This window comes from Triticum dicoccoides, chromosome 3A (genome assembly GCF_002162155.2).
Source record: "Triticum dicoccoides isolate Atlit2015 ecotype Zavitan chromosome 3A, WEW_v2.0, whole genome shotgun sequence".
Lineage (NCBI taxonomy): Eukaryota > Viridiplantae > Streptophyta > Magnoliopsida > Poales > Poaceae > Triticum > Triticum dicoccoides.
The window spans coordinates 101,298,559-101,313,845 of record NC_041384.1 but is presented as its reverse complement, the minus strand read 5'-3'; the positions used below and the strand labels follow the sequence as shown (position 1 = coordinate 101,313,845).

Below are 15,287 nucleotides of genomic sequence, written 5' to 3'. Positions count from 1 at the left end.
CCCGGACGGCCGGCCACCGTCCGTCGGCCCATCCGTCGCCATTCCCATTTACTCCCGCATGGCCTTGCGCAACGCCATCCACATCCACATCCACTGCTGTGCCACCCCGTCGCAGTCCCTCACCAGTTCTTCCACCACCTGCCACTGCTCCATCCTCTGCTTGCTTATAGTAGTACTAGTCGTTCTTCAGACTATAACTCATCTTGCTTGGGTCACAGTTTTGCAGCTTAGTCGTCGTAGAAACTGATTGCCACCTTGCTGTATGTATGTATTTGTGCCTGCGTTTTTCTACTAACATGTATGTACCCATGCCATGCCATGCCATGCCATGCCAGCGTCTTGTCCTGGTGCCTTGTGCGTTCATGCCGCATTGGCATTTTTGCAGCTTAATTAGCGGTACCAGTAACCTTGCTGTATGTATTTATGTCTGTATTTTTGTGCCCATGTCGTGTCATGCCATGCCATGCCAGCGTCTTCTCCCGCTGCGCTGCCTGGTCTGGTGGATGCTGATGTGGCGGAACATGGCCTCCCTCGTCAATCATTGATCCCCTTGTTTGCTTGCCTGCTTGTCGCTCACGGCCACTTAATTTTGCTGCTGCTGCTCACAGGCTCCACGTTCCTCATATGGTTCGGCCCGACGCCGCGGCTCGCCGTCGCCGACCCCGACCTCATCCGGGAGATCCTCCTCTCGCGCGCCGAGCACTTCGACCGCTACGAGTCGCACCCCATGGTGCGGCAGCTCGAGGGGGAGGGGCTCGTCAGCCTGCGCGGCGAGAAGTGGGCGCACCACCGCAGGGTGCTCGCGCCCACCTTCCACATGGAGAACCTCAAGGTCGGTCGCTCGGTCCCCTCCTTTACCAAATTGGCTCTGCTGCCCTTGCCTCCTTTGGCATTATGGCGGTGATGCGATCGGGTTGTGGTTGGTGCTGACGTGCATGGCGACGCCGCAGATGCTGCTGCCGTTCATCGGGAAGACGGTGGTGGACATGGCGGAGAAGTGGGTCACCATGGCCGACCCCGCGTCCGGCGAGGTCGAGATCGACGTGTCCGAGTGGTTCCAGATCGTGACAGAGGACGCCATCACGCGCACGGCCTTCGGCCGGAGCTACGAGGACGGCAAGGCAGTCTTCAAGCTGCAGACGCAGCTCATGGCCTTCGCCTCCGAGGCATTCCGCAAGGTCTTCATCCCTGGATACAGGTACTTGATTAACCATAATTACTGTGCTTAACAGAGTGCTCACTGATTTTTAAGTAATGCATAGTAACATAACTTGTGTGTGCTTACGCATCCAGGTTCTTGCCGACCAAGAAGAACACGAGCTCGTGGAAACTGGACAAGGAGATCAGGAAGAACCTGGTGACGCTCATCGGCCGGCGGCAGGAGGCTACCGACGACGAGAGGCTCCAAGGGTGCGCCAAGGACCTCCTCGGCCTCATGATCAACGCCAGCAGCAACGGCGGCAGGAGAGGGCAGCCGGTCAGCCCCATCACCGTGAACGACATCGTGGAGGAGTGCAAGACGTTCTTCTTCGCCGGCAAGCAGACGACGTCCAACCTCCTGACATGGACCACCGTGGTGCTCGCCATGCACCCGGAGTGGCAGGAGCGTGCCCGGCATGAGGTCCTCGAAGTCTGCGGCGCGCACGACATCCCCTGCCGCGAGCAGCTCGCCAAGCTCAAGACTGTAAGCAACGTGTTCCCTGGCACCCTGACACGCACATTTCCACCATCATTTCAAACCAGCCTCCTCCCAGAAAGTAGTGCGTGACCTGACCGCGTGCTGCCGATTCCCCTGACAGCTCGGCATGATCCTGAACGAGACGCTGCGGCTGTACCCTCCGGCGGTGGCGACGGTGCGGCGGGCCAAGTCCGACGTGGTGCTCGGCGGCTATCACATCCCGCGCGACACAGAGCTGCTGATCCCCATCATGGCCGTGCACCACGACGCGCGGCTGTGGGGGCCGGACGCGACCCAGTTCAACCCGGCGCGGTTCGCGGACGGCGTGGCGCGGGCGGCCAAGCACCCGACGGCCTTCATACCCTTCGGGCTGGGCGCGCGGATGTGCATCGGCCAGAACCTGGCGCTCCTGGAGGCCAAGCTCACGGTGGCCATCATCCTCCAGCGGTTCGAGTTCCGGCTGTCGCCCAAGTACGTCCACGCGCCGACGGTCCTGATGCTCCTCCACCCGCAGTACGGCGCGCCCGTGATCTTCCGATCCCGCCCATCATCCCAGATGCCAGATCATCGCCTGTGAAAAGATGATGAATTCACTAACAACATTGTCAGTGCGAATTGTGACTGGCAGAATGACAGGCCGAAATGACCATGTGCTGCTCATGGTGTGTGCTGCTTTGCTTTGTCATATCCAGGGCAGAGATCACTGGAGCAAAGCTCTGCTGCCACCAAGAGAATGACTACAAGAACCACCCCCCTGTACTGTACTGCACTAACATATAATGCCTGCCAGCAGCTTAGAGATTAGTAGAGAGGTAGTAACAGTGTAGAAGGCTTGAGCTTGAGCTGGTGTCTCCCAAGTTTTTCTGTCTTTTTCGGGTTGATGATGGTTTCTTCCTCGGTGGATGGATGGGGTTTGGTGTGTATGGATGGAAGATTGCAAATTGTACACATGTCATGTTCCTTTTGTTCTTTGGCAAGGGCGAGGGGATAAACGGAGAGGCAAAAAGAGTACGAGAGGAAAGGCAGGTATGAGAGATGCATGCATGATGCAAAGATTGTGGCGCCACAGTGCCGCTCTGATTGCTTTCTCTGTCATTCTTGTGGTCCTTCTCCCGCGATGCAGAGTAGAAGCCATTAAAGGAAGAGATGGGCACCGCTGGGTGCGGGCCATTTAAGAGTGCCTTGCCAAGGGAACAAATGGTGTGCCACAGTTGGAGCAAGCACGGCAGCCAAGATAGCAGCAGCAGCAGCAGCATCAAGCAGCAGATAGACGAAGGGTAGAAGATAGATTTGATCATAACATAGGCATAGCAATGGTGGTGTGCGCCTGCTCTGCTCTGCTCAGCGTCGCTGCATCATCAGCAGCTCCATTGCTAACACCTCCTCTGTAAACAACGCAGCACACATGGACATGTACCGTACGGCGCCGGGGCAAGCTGTCACTCACCACTGGCAAGGGCGGGCGGGCGATCGCGGGCCGACCGAGGACCAGGACTGTAGCGGCCGATAAAGGCGCTGCCTGCCGCACCGGACCTGGTGGAGGGGCCTGCGAACTGTTCATCTCCTCTGTCAGACTGCGCTGGCTGCAACATTGTTTGCATCACACAAGAGGGTGCATGGAAATGGGGTGGGATGAGATGAGATGAGATGGCCACCTGCCCTGCTTGCCGCTGCCGCTGCTGGAGTGGATTGGACTCCAGTGCTTGTGCTTGTGGGGGGAGTACTTGGGACAGCCAAGGCGAGGCTCTTGGGATCTGCAAAATGATTCAAATTTAGTTTTGGATCTGGATCACTACAGCTCAGACCAGATTCATTTCATGGAGCACAAGAAACCTGCTCACCTGCTGCTTACCGGTTTCCATGGCGAGATTATTAATAAACAAACGCATGCTTCCAATATGATGATACAGGCACACTTGTCCTTGTGCACAGGGAATGTTTTTGCCTTGCAGCCGCAGCAGAATTCTACATAGTAGTATATTGCTCACTCTCAAATCCCAGTTCCTGGACTCATGCTGCTTAACTGTGTTGTGTTGCAAACAATCTGGGGCACAAGCTCAGCTAGTGCCCTACAGCGGCCGCCTAAGGGGTAAAAGAAACCATAAAGTACCTACCATATGCCTCAAAACTCCCAATCATTGATCTGCAGAAAAAGAAAAAGGGGCACCCACTGCTCAGTGTGCATTGCATTGCACAGCAGGATTTACTTATACCCAAATTGACTGTTGCTGTTGCTGCTGCTGCTGCTGCATCATCTCACAAGCTCCACAGACAGGAGGTACTCCCATAATGCCCGGTACGTGTAGGCTTGCCAGCATCAAAGTTTCAAGTGCACAGCTCCTTTTTACCTCTTTTGTGAAAAAAGGCAAAGGCATTGACAGGGCAGCCAGCCACCACTTCACTGGCCAGGTGGAGCACAGGCTCTTCTCCCCACCTGAGGGACGGACGGACGGACGGACCTGCCTCCATCAAACGCCTTTCTCTTCTTCCCAAAGCCAAGCTCGATTGGGCAAAAGGAAAAAACTCATGCCTGCACAACATCCAACCCCTCAGCTGCACATTTCCCCCCGCAGATGTTTGTTTGTCATCTTCCTTTTAAGGCCTTAGCGTCATTTGGGAAACACTCGCTTTTCCTTCCAAGAAATGCTGAAAATCACAAATGGGGAAATCAATCTCGGAGACGATTCACCTCTTGCTAACTTTACTAGTAGTGCTTTTAACACGAGCATTTATTTTCAGTTCATTATTATAATTGACAGTTAACATGCTACAACTTTCAACCATCGCTTTAGTGTCGAGTAGAAAATACAGCTGCCTGACGGCAGAAAACATAATTGACAGTTAACATGCTACAACTTTCAACCGTCGCTTTAGTGTCGTGCACCTGTAATTTACTATGGAAATTGGACCAGGGAAGGGGAATATGGTGATGTTATGGGCAAGAAAGCTCTAATCTTAGAGATCTCCGAAGGGGGCCACAGCCTTGTTCCTCTTGAGGGGGGGCTCTAGTTATGTAGCTCCCATGTGTTTCTGGTCCCCATAAGGGAAGGCATGTGCCAGAGAGCATCCTTCCTTGCCCTTAATTAATCGTAGTGAGATGGCACTTCCTCCCTATGCTAACAATGTGCCCTAAAACAAATGAGGCAATTGGGCATGCCAAAAGAGCATGTGACCCCAACGCACCGCATAATTACCTTTATGATTAAACAAACACATAGTGGCTTCAACACTGTTAAATCTTCATAAGAGTAGGTTTAGGGTTAACTATCGCTTAACAGTTAACACAGAATTGGTCATAGGGTTCTCCACTAATCTCTAGCCGGCATGCGAAGCGCACTTTATTATCAAAATCCGGGGGGCTAGAAACACCTTTACCATCACAATGGCATCCTAAAAAGGCGCGGCACGTAAACTATTGAACAGTTTATGACAAGTTTCCGGGAGGAAGGCATGTTTAGCCTCACTAGGAGGGCTAGGGCCGTTGTGCAGCATGGTTCAAAACATCGAACTGAAATGGGACCGCAGTGGCACTTGTAAATGTGTTTCTATTTGGTGCATAATCGCCACATGCTGCAAAAGTATGTAGCAGCACACAAGATTAGATTTCTGCATGCAATGATCATAGCAGGCTACCTTTCTTTTTCGAACTCATCATTCATGTGACTGAAGCATATAAAGATAGGGACTTTGCAATAGCAAATGATCAGGGCAACAGGGTTTGAACTCTAGGATAACTGAATGCATGCTGCAGGATCATATGAGTGCGAAAATGATTATTTTGAGCAGAAACATAAGGGGTGAGGTCCGTGAAGAAGGCGGGATGGGATAGATGGATGTCTTGATACCAAGGAATCGTTCTTGTCCTCTATCACTAGTCTTTTTAGTTTGTTAATTTGTGCAAACCTGCTCCCCTCCTAGGGGCAATGCACATCTCACCAGTAATCTTCTCCTCTCTGCTGCCAGTCAACCAAATGCATCTTCCGGAACCTTTCTTTCCATGCACCAATCAATCTAAAAGATTCAAAAATGATCATTCACTCTTGGTGAGCTTTCCAAAAAAAATCTTCAGTCTCAAAAGGAGATCACAGGATCATTAATCTAGGTTAACTCAACTGTAGCTAGCTTATACTATATTGAGATTGCCAGCTAAAGCCAAGTAGCTAAAATACAGTGCCCTCCATATGATGAAAGCAGGTGGCATTCTCATATGACATTCTCATACGAGCTGATCCCAAAATGACTCAAGGATTTAAGTTTTGTCCTAAGCAGGAAAATATCTATGGAAATCTACATATTTTTTAAAATCTATGCGCATAAAGTGCATTTTTGTCTATGCACATAATTAAATATGGCATTTGTATTATGCAATAAAATGTAACCTGACCCAAATGACCACGAGAGAGAACATATCTCTGAGTTCCCCCATTAGTACTAAAATGGCATCTCTTTGCCTTTTTAAGTCAGACCAACCTAAATATAAATGGAGACCGTACAAAATATTCATGTGAAACAGTTGGTTCTCGGGCAATAATGGAGTATCTCTTGTCCATCCACCCGGTGCAGCACCGGCCACACATCTATTATAAAGATCGTTATGTACTTGCCTAATGTGAAACAACATACATTATATGAGCTAGCACTGGATCAGATGTGCATGTCAATTCACCAACACAGAAATACTTTAAATTTCAACAATCAATACAAAGTGCAAACGAGGAGCAATTCTCGAGTTTAACTCCAAAATATACTCCCATTAGAAAATATTCCCTCCGTCCGGAATTAACTGTAGCTGAAATGGGTGAACACTCATTTCAGTGACAGTTAATTCCGGACAGAGGTAGTAGATTGCTGCCTAGAAATTTCTGACATTAGCTTTGGAAGTTTTGTAGCATATATTTTGTAAGTTCAACTTATTTATCAGTTTTAAGAAGAAAACAACCGTTTTATAAGATTAGAAGACAGTACAGCACGTTTGATTCTTTACGAGATGTGAGTAGACCTCATTAAGCGCTAGCTGCGTTAACTTAAGGTGCTGTTGTCATTTTCCTGCGGCACCTACAGGCTGTAGCTATCCAGCAGAAAACTGATCAGGGCAAGTGGAAATTAAAAAGATGAAAAGGTTGTAAATCCAGAAAATAATAACAACCAAAAGAAGCAGCAAGGCCTCAAGTTAAACTGAACCGGTATGGGAATATTACGGAGCACGTGCTAGGCAATGGAAGAAAACTAATGTAATGGTTCACCATTGTACCCCATGGAAATATTATTCTACCATCAAATAGACTCAAATTGGGAGGGAAAGAGCATCAAACAAGCGACAAAGAATACATAAAAGTTCTCTACAGCCGTACCTTCCGGCACAGGCCAAATGACAGGATCAAGAGGGTCTAGCATCACATGCGAGAGCAGGTCCGCCAAAAAGCTTCCCGTCAGTTAACAAACTGTATCGTGCCCGACAGCCGTCCGACCAACGACTGCACAGCTGTGATCAGGGTGTGGAACACCGTATTAACCCCAAGCTCTCTCCTAATTCCGATACCACCACAGAAAACAAATCAAGCTCACGCCAACCAAACCTTCCCTCAACTATCTAAAGATATGATGAGCTCGACATGCTTGGAGTGTACACTCTTCCATGGATTCCAGCTCATAGACTTACCGAGGGAGACCTCGAAGACCCAAATCTACTTAGTTTTTACTGGCATTACAACCCCCCAGTAAATCCCCTAAGATCTATGGTCCTTCAGATAATCTAATCCCTCATCACGTAGACCGTTTGGTTTTTGTTTTGTTTGAGTGCCTTGGGGCACTACGTACCAAACTCTTGTGGCCCTTAGCACCCTTGAATTATGCCATTATGTCGGAGAGTAGTAGACAGCAGCAGCGCGCCAAGCTGTGTCCTGATGATTGGAGTCCTTCCAGCTTTCACTGCCTCATAGCAAGGAAGTATCTTCTCTCTCGTCTTGTTAGTAATGGGAAAAATGGAAATCAATGTTCTTGCTATCGGAAAAGGTTAGCTCGACGCCTCCAACCACTGGCATACACTGTTCCAGGATCAAAGCAAGGCCAGTACAAGTTTTTCATTGCCCAAATTTCTAGTGGGTCTTGGCTCTTGTCCTTAGATTGGTCCAGCCTGGATTGAGCAGATATAGGAACAAATATCTGATCTGGATACTCCTCTTTTAAAAAGGAGAAAAACTAACCATCGGCATTATACATCTTTCCTCCACCGTGCAGATGTCTGTTCAATTGATATAGTGCTCATGATCCCTTGTTGGCATGATCATCATCTATGCATGAATAGTAACAGTCTCCTTGTTCAACTAACTCATCCCAAAGCTAACATTTGAAAACGTGTGACAATTAACATACTGAATTTGTTACAACACCATGACATTGTCATTACAGGTTCATTGATCTAGTCATCACAGTACTTTTCTACTGCTTGCTTGCTAGGTTTGTTTTAGATTGCCCATTTGCTAAGTTTCTAAGCATAGCTCATGTCCAGCATACATAAATGTCTGGTTCAGTTCTTAATGGCATGAATAGATGCTCAAAAATCATCATGGAATACAATTTCTAGGTAAATAGTCATAGTTTTGCTGTAACCAGCATAAATCGTTTTGTATATCGTTAGGAAAGCAACTAAAATTATATTTAAGAAATTAATGCATGCAACAGACTACATGAAAACATACGAACATGGGGATACGTGATTCTGACCTGTCGTGTCAGATGCCAAGAGCAGGCACCATGAATCGATGATCATGCCATTCGTCCAAGAATCCATGGCATCACATGTGCATCACGTGACTGTGCTCTTCTGATAATACCCAAATGTATAACAGGGATTGGTGGACTGGTACGGCAGACCAAATAAAAAGCATCATCAAACAAATTACTGCCCCACTTATTTCGAATCCTCCTTATAATGGATGTTCCACCAACCTAAGGGCATTGTCGTCTTGAAATTATATCTCACCTGAACAGGGAGGGATAAGAATAGCTAAGAACTAGATTGTGCTATCTGCATGCTTTTTTTACAGGAGGAACAAACAGGCCATTTGAAGAGGGAGGATGGTTCGGATATATACAGAAAGTAAATGAGCAAGACTATACTCTCTGCAGGCATTTTGGTGAATAGTTGAATGGAACAAACAAGACATTTGAATAGAAAGAACTGTGCAGGCATACACGAAGTAAATGAAGTAGTTACATCTTTGATACCAATTCATGAATTGCGATGCTGCCTGCCTCAGGAATATAACTAATAAATTGCAGCAATGATGTCCGAGCAGGTAAACACAAGAACAGTAAGATATTTATCAATGAATGTCTCTTGAGCAGTAACTGCGCAGCTGAGAGAGATAGAGAGGTGGGGGTAGGGAAAGGTCCATATGAATATGATCACTGTACGCACAGTTGATGAAAACATATTCAGGCCCATACTAGCCCATCAGTGTATACAGATATTGAATGCAGAAGCAGGAATATTTACCACATCATGACTGCCAACACCAGGCATTGAGCTGCTCTCATGACCCATCTGGGTACCTTCTCAGAGTAACTGTTCTGCGTTCCACTTGCTGACATGTACTGTATAGACAATGTCATGGCTTTGGCTGCAGCATTGCAGACATCCAGTTTTGGCCAACGCCATCTCACTGTAAAAATATCTTTCTCTAACCTCCCTGTATTTTCCTGAAGTTGCAAAATAAAATTCAAGAGAGTCAGAAACTGGTCGAGTGCTATACCAACTTCAACTATCACAAGATTCATCCTAACGCAGGCATGCAACACAGTCAGAGACAATGTCAGGTGAAATGTGCCATCTGAAAATGAGTCGGTAACATTTTCTCAGTTCAATAAAAGTTTATATTTGCTAGATAACTTAAATATTCACTTTGCCAATATCAGAATATAGTACCTTTGGATCCAATTACCAAGAAAACCAATGTACTGCTCTTAACAGTGGACTCTTTCAGTTGCTTACATAACTGCTATGGAATGTTTCATAAGCTGATGCAAACTAACCATGACAGGTGTTAGTACAAAGGGTCAGCATCACACTGGTAAACCACTAGTAATACACAGCCCATGAAGTCATCTATATGAACTACTTCAGAGTGGTTTAATCACTAAGCACCTGAGGCTTAACAATTGTAAAAGGTTAGAATCATCTCTTCCTGTTCTTTCTCCCCGGTTTCCACTCCCTATAAACCATTTGCATTCCCTACACTCCCTAATCTTTTCCCACCTGATTTCGGTCAATCTGACAGACACAGTTCTTCCTTAGTTGTGCAATGTCAGCACCGAATCCAGCCCTCGTTACTGATATTCAACCAATGGCATTTAGTGATTTAGATGTGTGTGGCATATCCAAGGGTGACATGTTTATTTATGTAACCCAGATTAAAATATCCCCTGATGTTACAATTTGATAATCCTTCGCAGGGAACAAACGCGGGACCGTCGAATTTGAATAATCAGTCGGATCTCTCTTGCCGGTGCATGTTTTCACTAAATTAAAAGGGAGGAGGCCGCAGCTTCGAGGATAAGGGGAGCTTCCCGACAATAATAACGAGATCGGGCTGAATGTTCTACGAATTTCTCAAATCGGAAACCACAAATCGACGGTCCTACCGTACACATTCCTCAACCGCCGCATGCAACGCAATCGAATCATTCGTTCAATCCAGCACGAATTCGGCCCTAATTTCCGCAAAAACTAAAACGCGCCTTTCACCCTCGATCGGCGCATCTCGGCTCCTACGGCAGCGGCGGGCACAAGGGATCGATCGATGGGAGGAGCCCTAGGGCGATCGGGCGTAGGCGCGCGCCGCCCCCAGCGCGCAGTGCATACATAATGCGGAGGGAATCCGGGAAGATCCAAGCGGGTGGAGACAAGTACGGAGTGGGGAAGGAACAAAAAATCCAGGCGGGGAGGAGGGGGCGAGTACCATCTCCTCGGATCATGGATCTTGTCGCGGCCCACTTCCCGTTGTCGCCTTCCGCCCTGCCCGGATCGCCCCGCCGTACGCCCCTCTCTCCTACCAATCATTCGCGTCGCCGTCGTCGCCGTCGTCGTCTCGTGGCGTGGCCGCTGGCCGCGGCCGCCTCCGTGGTGTTGTTTTCGCCATGTTTTTTTCTTTTTTTTGAATGAATGGAGGCTGGGTCAGTGCGAGGGTGGACACCTGCGTGCCGCCGGGCCCGGCCGGTTTCGACGGGGTATCGGGCGCCGCTTGTTCGGTGCCAACTGTCACGGCCTCTTCTTTGGACAAGAAAACACTTGTACTCCCTCCGTTTTAAATTACTCGTTATAGAAATGGATGTATCTACAACTAAAATATATCTAGATACATTCATTTTTATGACAAGTAATTCGGAACGGAGGGAGTACTTGTGTTAAGAAACACTTGTACCGTCGTCACAAACCCTGGTAAACAGAAAGGACATGTTTAAATTGGCAGCGCAGATGATTTCAGGCGAAGTATCTAGTTTTTACCTGAATGCTATAGATCTCATGTAGATTTTTGAGCAATCCGAGCGAAAGGCCCCCAAAGCACGTCAGATCTTGTGCATCAGTTTTAAAGCGTTTGCTCCCATGTACCCTCACTGAGCGAGCTACGAGCTAACGATAAAAATGTTTCGCTCGGGATGACAATCTAAGCGAACACATTCGGGATGACAACTTTAGTTCTTTTAGAACATGGCAATTTTTAGCTTTTCCCACTTGATGTAGCATGACAATTCTTTCCAGACAGCATGACAATTCTGAGCATGGCAGGTTTTAATTTAGAATATGACAAGAAGAAAACCGTAAAAAAAACCAAAGAAACCCTAAGAAAACCAATGTAAACTTGTGAGAAAACTGATAAAAAAACAAAGAAAAAAAATCAAGAGCAGCTATCCTATTGGACCGGCCCAGAAGCCGCCGCACTACTATAGATGAGACGTATTACTTCTCCGTATAGTCTTCCCGAAATCACTAATTGAGTAGTAATCCTTGCAAAGATCACTTCCACTTTCTCAGGTTGTAATAAGTGGCGTGCTGCATGTGCGTTACTTATCGCAACATGAGAGTTTTTTTTCGTATATCCGTTTATTCAAAATGTTTTTATCTTTTAAACCGTGCGTTCAAATATCAAACCATTTTCACGGTTGAATTCCTCGCGTCGAGATTTTCAAAACTAGATCCCAAGTCGATAGGTTTTGATAAACTTTTTTTCACAAAAAAAATCTGACAAAAAAACGAACCGGGTGCACGATTTTTTTCCTTCCCGAAAAAGGCACGGTCGTGCCTCTTGCGAAAAGCACAACCTTGCCTCTCGCAGAAGCAAGACCGTACTTCTCGCGGAAGAAGAAAAAATTAGAAAACGTGTTTTTTTTCATTTTCGAAAGGCACGGTGGTGCCTCCCGCGGAAGCAAAACTGTGTCTCTCGCGAAAGGAAAAAAAAACAGAAAACATGTATTTTTTTCATTTTCAAGAGGCACAGAGTCGTGCCTCTCGAAAGCACAACCGTGCCTCTTGCGGAAGAAAAAAATAGAATGTGTTTCTTTTCGTTTCTGATAGGCACGACCGCGCCTCTCGCGGAAGCAAAATCGTGCCTTTAGCGGGAGAAAAAAACATGTTTTTCGAGCAATTTTTTTTCTAAAATTGTTTTTGTTCCAAAAGCTAAGGAAGACCGGTGAAAAACCAAAAAGTAAAAAAAAAATTAAAAAACAGAAAACGCGTGTGAAAGAATAAAATAAAAATCTAGAGAGAGCGATCAAAAAGCGGCACATGGCGGCGGCTGAGAGCGCACCCTCAGCTCCCCCGAGTAATCGTTGCGACTTCGGAGCGCTCGTCAACTAGTCCTTCTATGCGAGTTCACGCATGCATTGTTGGTCCGGCCTATTAGGCCTCGTTTGACAGGGGAGATTTTGCAGCCCCGGAATGGAGGGGGATATGAGGGGATTTGGTTAATCCCTCTCTTCCACCCAAATCCCCTCAATTCCCCACTAATCCCCCCCCCCCTCATAAACCCCTCTATTTGGTTAAACCTCCTACAACAGCAGCATCAAAGCAAAGCGTCCAATTCCATGGGTGTTTTGGGAGGTTTTCTGTACCACATGGATTGAGGGGGATTCGTGGGGATCGAAGAGGATTGGTCTGCTCAATTTCTACGTGTCAAATGGGCTGACAAGGATTTCTGTGAATTTTGAACCCCGCGAGGACATTCCCCTCCAAACCTCCCCAAACCTCCTCCACCAAATAAGGCCTTAAGCTTTCTTGTTAGATCGCTACACCGGCTCGCTCCTAGCTCGATCGTGGCTCACGTGTGCTTATGGTTTGACTTTCTGACGACTAAAAAAAATCGACTCTTTACAGTGGACTGTTTGACAAGTGTTGACCGCTGAATTTTTAAAATTGGAAAAGGTTCACGAGTTTGAAAAATTTCACAAATTTGAAAAAGGTTCATAAATTTCGAAAAATATTCACAAATTTGAATGTGAAAAAGTTCATGAATTTGAAAAATACACGAATTTCAAAAAAGTTATTGAGTTTGAAAAAGTTCACGGATTTGAAAAACAGTTCACAAACTTGTAAAAAGTTCACGAATTTTGGAAAGAAATTATTTTCTTCAGAAAATTATAAAAAATTCAGGAATCTGAAAAACATTCATTTTTTTTTAAAAAAATCATAAATTTGGAAAAATTTCACGCATTTAAAAAATTAATGAATTCAAAAAATTCATGTGTTTTGCATAAAAATTCTCCCAAAGTTGAAAAAAATACTCACGAATTGAGAGCTTCTGAGGGACGTGCGTCCATATATGCGCTGGCCCACTAAAATGATCCAAGGGAACATGGGCTGTATGCGATTTGGGGTCACATAGCCCACCGTGCGAGAGCTGTGTTGCTCATAGTGATTTGTATAGATCAGAGGCTATTAGGCCGCCCCAGCGCTGTAACCGAGTGAATGTTTTTTTCTTTGTTTTTTCTTCGGTTTTCTTTTGGTTTTTTTGTTTATTTATTTGTTTTTACTTTTATTCTTCATTTTTATATTTTTTCATTTTTTGAACACACACACACACACATGGTATACAGCACGAATATATTTATACATGTTTAACATTTTTAAAATACATGATTAAAAAATCAAATATATTTTTATGTCGCTAATTTTTCGTATGAATTGTACATTTTAAAAATTAAATACGTTTAAATTTTTTAAATACATTATTAACCAAAAATTTCAAATGTTGTTTAGATTTTATTAAAATACACGATGAATCATATTTTTGTATGATACGAAACTTAATTTTTCAAGTAATTGAATATTTTCATATGCTTGATAAATATATTTTTTAAAATGTCACAAACATTTTGTTCGAAACACGTGAACATTTTGCAAAATGCAGTATACGTTTTTTAAACGACATGAAGTTTTTTTGAATTACGCAAACATTTCTTGTCGTCATATAAAACTCTTTTTAAAATGTGACATATATTTTTTAAACACATGATCATTTTTGTAATGTCACAGGCATTCGTTTTCAATGGTACACACATTTTTTTCAAAGTAGAGCGAACATTTTTTTTACACTGCATTTACATTCTTTCTAATGTACAATGAACACTTTTTAAGAAGTTAAATAATTTATTTATTTCATAATGTATCTATTTGGCATTTTTAGTTTGAATATAAACAAAAGTAAAATGGATTACTGGGGTGGTAGAGTACCAACTCCCTACAGGAGTCGCTGCTTGCGATAGATAGACGCGCCCGCTAGTGTAGCCCTCCTAATGGGCTTCAATGGGTTGACTGGTCAGCGCAAAATGAAAAGGATCCCAGTATCCGTCCCACGAGCCTCGAACACGATTACCTTAAAAAACAAGCCTCGAACATGAAGCAGAAGCATTGCCCCTGTGCGAGTGTGTCGGACGAACCCTACTTGCCGTTGTCGTGCCCCTGCAGATATGCCATCTGCTCCCCCTCCGGGCTGTAGCCCAGCTGTGAAACTTGTGATAAGCGCCGTGCCATGATCGTGGCGACGCCTTCATGTTATATAGGAAGGGGCTTATTCTTGATGCGCATATAAAGTTGTTGAAATTACATCTTGCAATATAAGGAAAGATAAAGAGTAGTATGCGGCCAGCGGCCCTGCTTTTACATCTACTATCTACTATACCACTATAAAAAAAAAGAGGGCGGAGAACCAAATCATCCTATCCATCAAAACCTGCAATCTGATGGTCTACATCCCTCCAGCATACTAAACGCGTTTTACGCTTTAATTACCCACCATTGCCATTACTTAATTAATTACCAATCATTGCCATTGGGTTAACATCGTTTCCCGACCACGTCCACTAGTAGAAAAATGGCCTACAGTCCCGGTTGATGAGGGCCTTTAGTCCCGGTTCATGAACCGGGACTAAAGGTTCGGTACTAATGCCCTGACCCTTTAGTCCCGGTTCAATCCAGAACCGGGACAGATGGGCCTCCACGTGGCCTGTCGCTGAGCCCAGGCAGGAGGGCCTTTGGTCCCGGTTGGTGGTACCAACCGGGACCAATAGGCATCCACGCGTCAGCATTTCTGTGGCTGGGGTTTTTGTTTTTTTT

The 15,287-nt window shown here is 45.7% G+C and overlaps 1 protein-coding gene and 1 long non-coding RNA gene across 4 annotated transcripts in view; one reads left to right on the top strand and one right to left on the bottom strand.

The window, feature by feature from the left end:
- LOC119267373 (cytochrome P450 734A6-like) overlaps positions 1 to 2,626 on the top strand; it is a 4,195-nt gene extending 1,569 nt beyond the window's left edge. Inside the window, exons 2-5 of the mRNA XM_037548753.1 lie at positions 609 to 832; positions 951 to 1,198; positions 1,294 to 1,684; positions 1,800 to 2,626. Of these exons, the coding sequence (XP_037404650.1) occupies positions 609 to 832; positions 951 to 1,198; positions 1,294 to 1,684; positions 1,800 to 2,255 (1,319 nt within the window). The 3' untranslated portion in view covers positions 2,256 to 2,626. The remainder of the gene's footprint in view (positions 1 to 608; positions 833 to 950; positions 1,199 to 1,293; positions 1,685 to 1,799) is intronic.
- A 136-nt stretch (positions 2,627 to 2,762) lies between these two features.
- Positions 2,763 to 10,796, bottom strand: LOC119267374. Of its 3 annotated transcripts, XR_005132413.1 has the most exons (6): positions 10,639 to 10,796; positions 9,177 to 9,379; positions 8,402 to 8,660; positions 3,520 to 4,324; positions 3,334 to 3,432; positions 2,763 to 3,261 (listed from the first exon to the last, which is right to left on the bottom strand). It is a non-coding gene; the product is annotated as an uncharacterized LOC119267374 (long non-coding RNA). The 3 variants fall into 3 exon arrangements; XR_005132411.1 differs by having other exon boundaries at positions 2,763 to 3,432; XR_005132412.1 differs by having other exon boundaries at positions 2,763 to 3,432; positions 3,531 to 4,324.
- Positions 10,797 to 15,287: the final 4,491 nt, after the last annotated feature.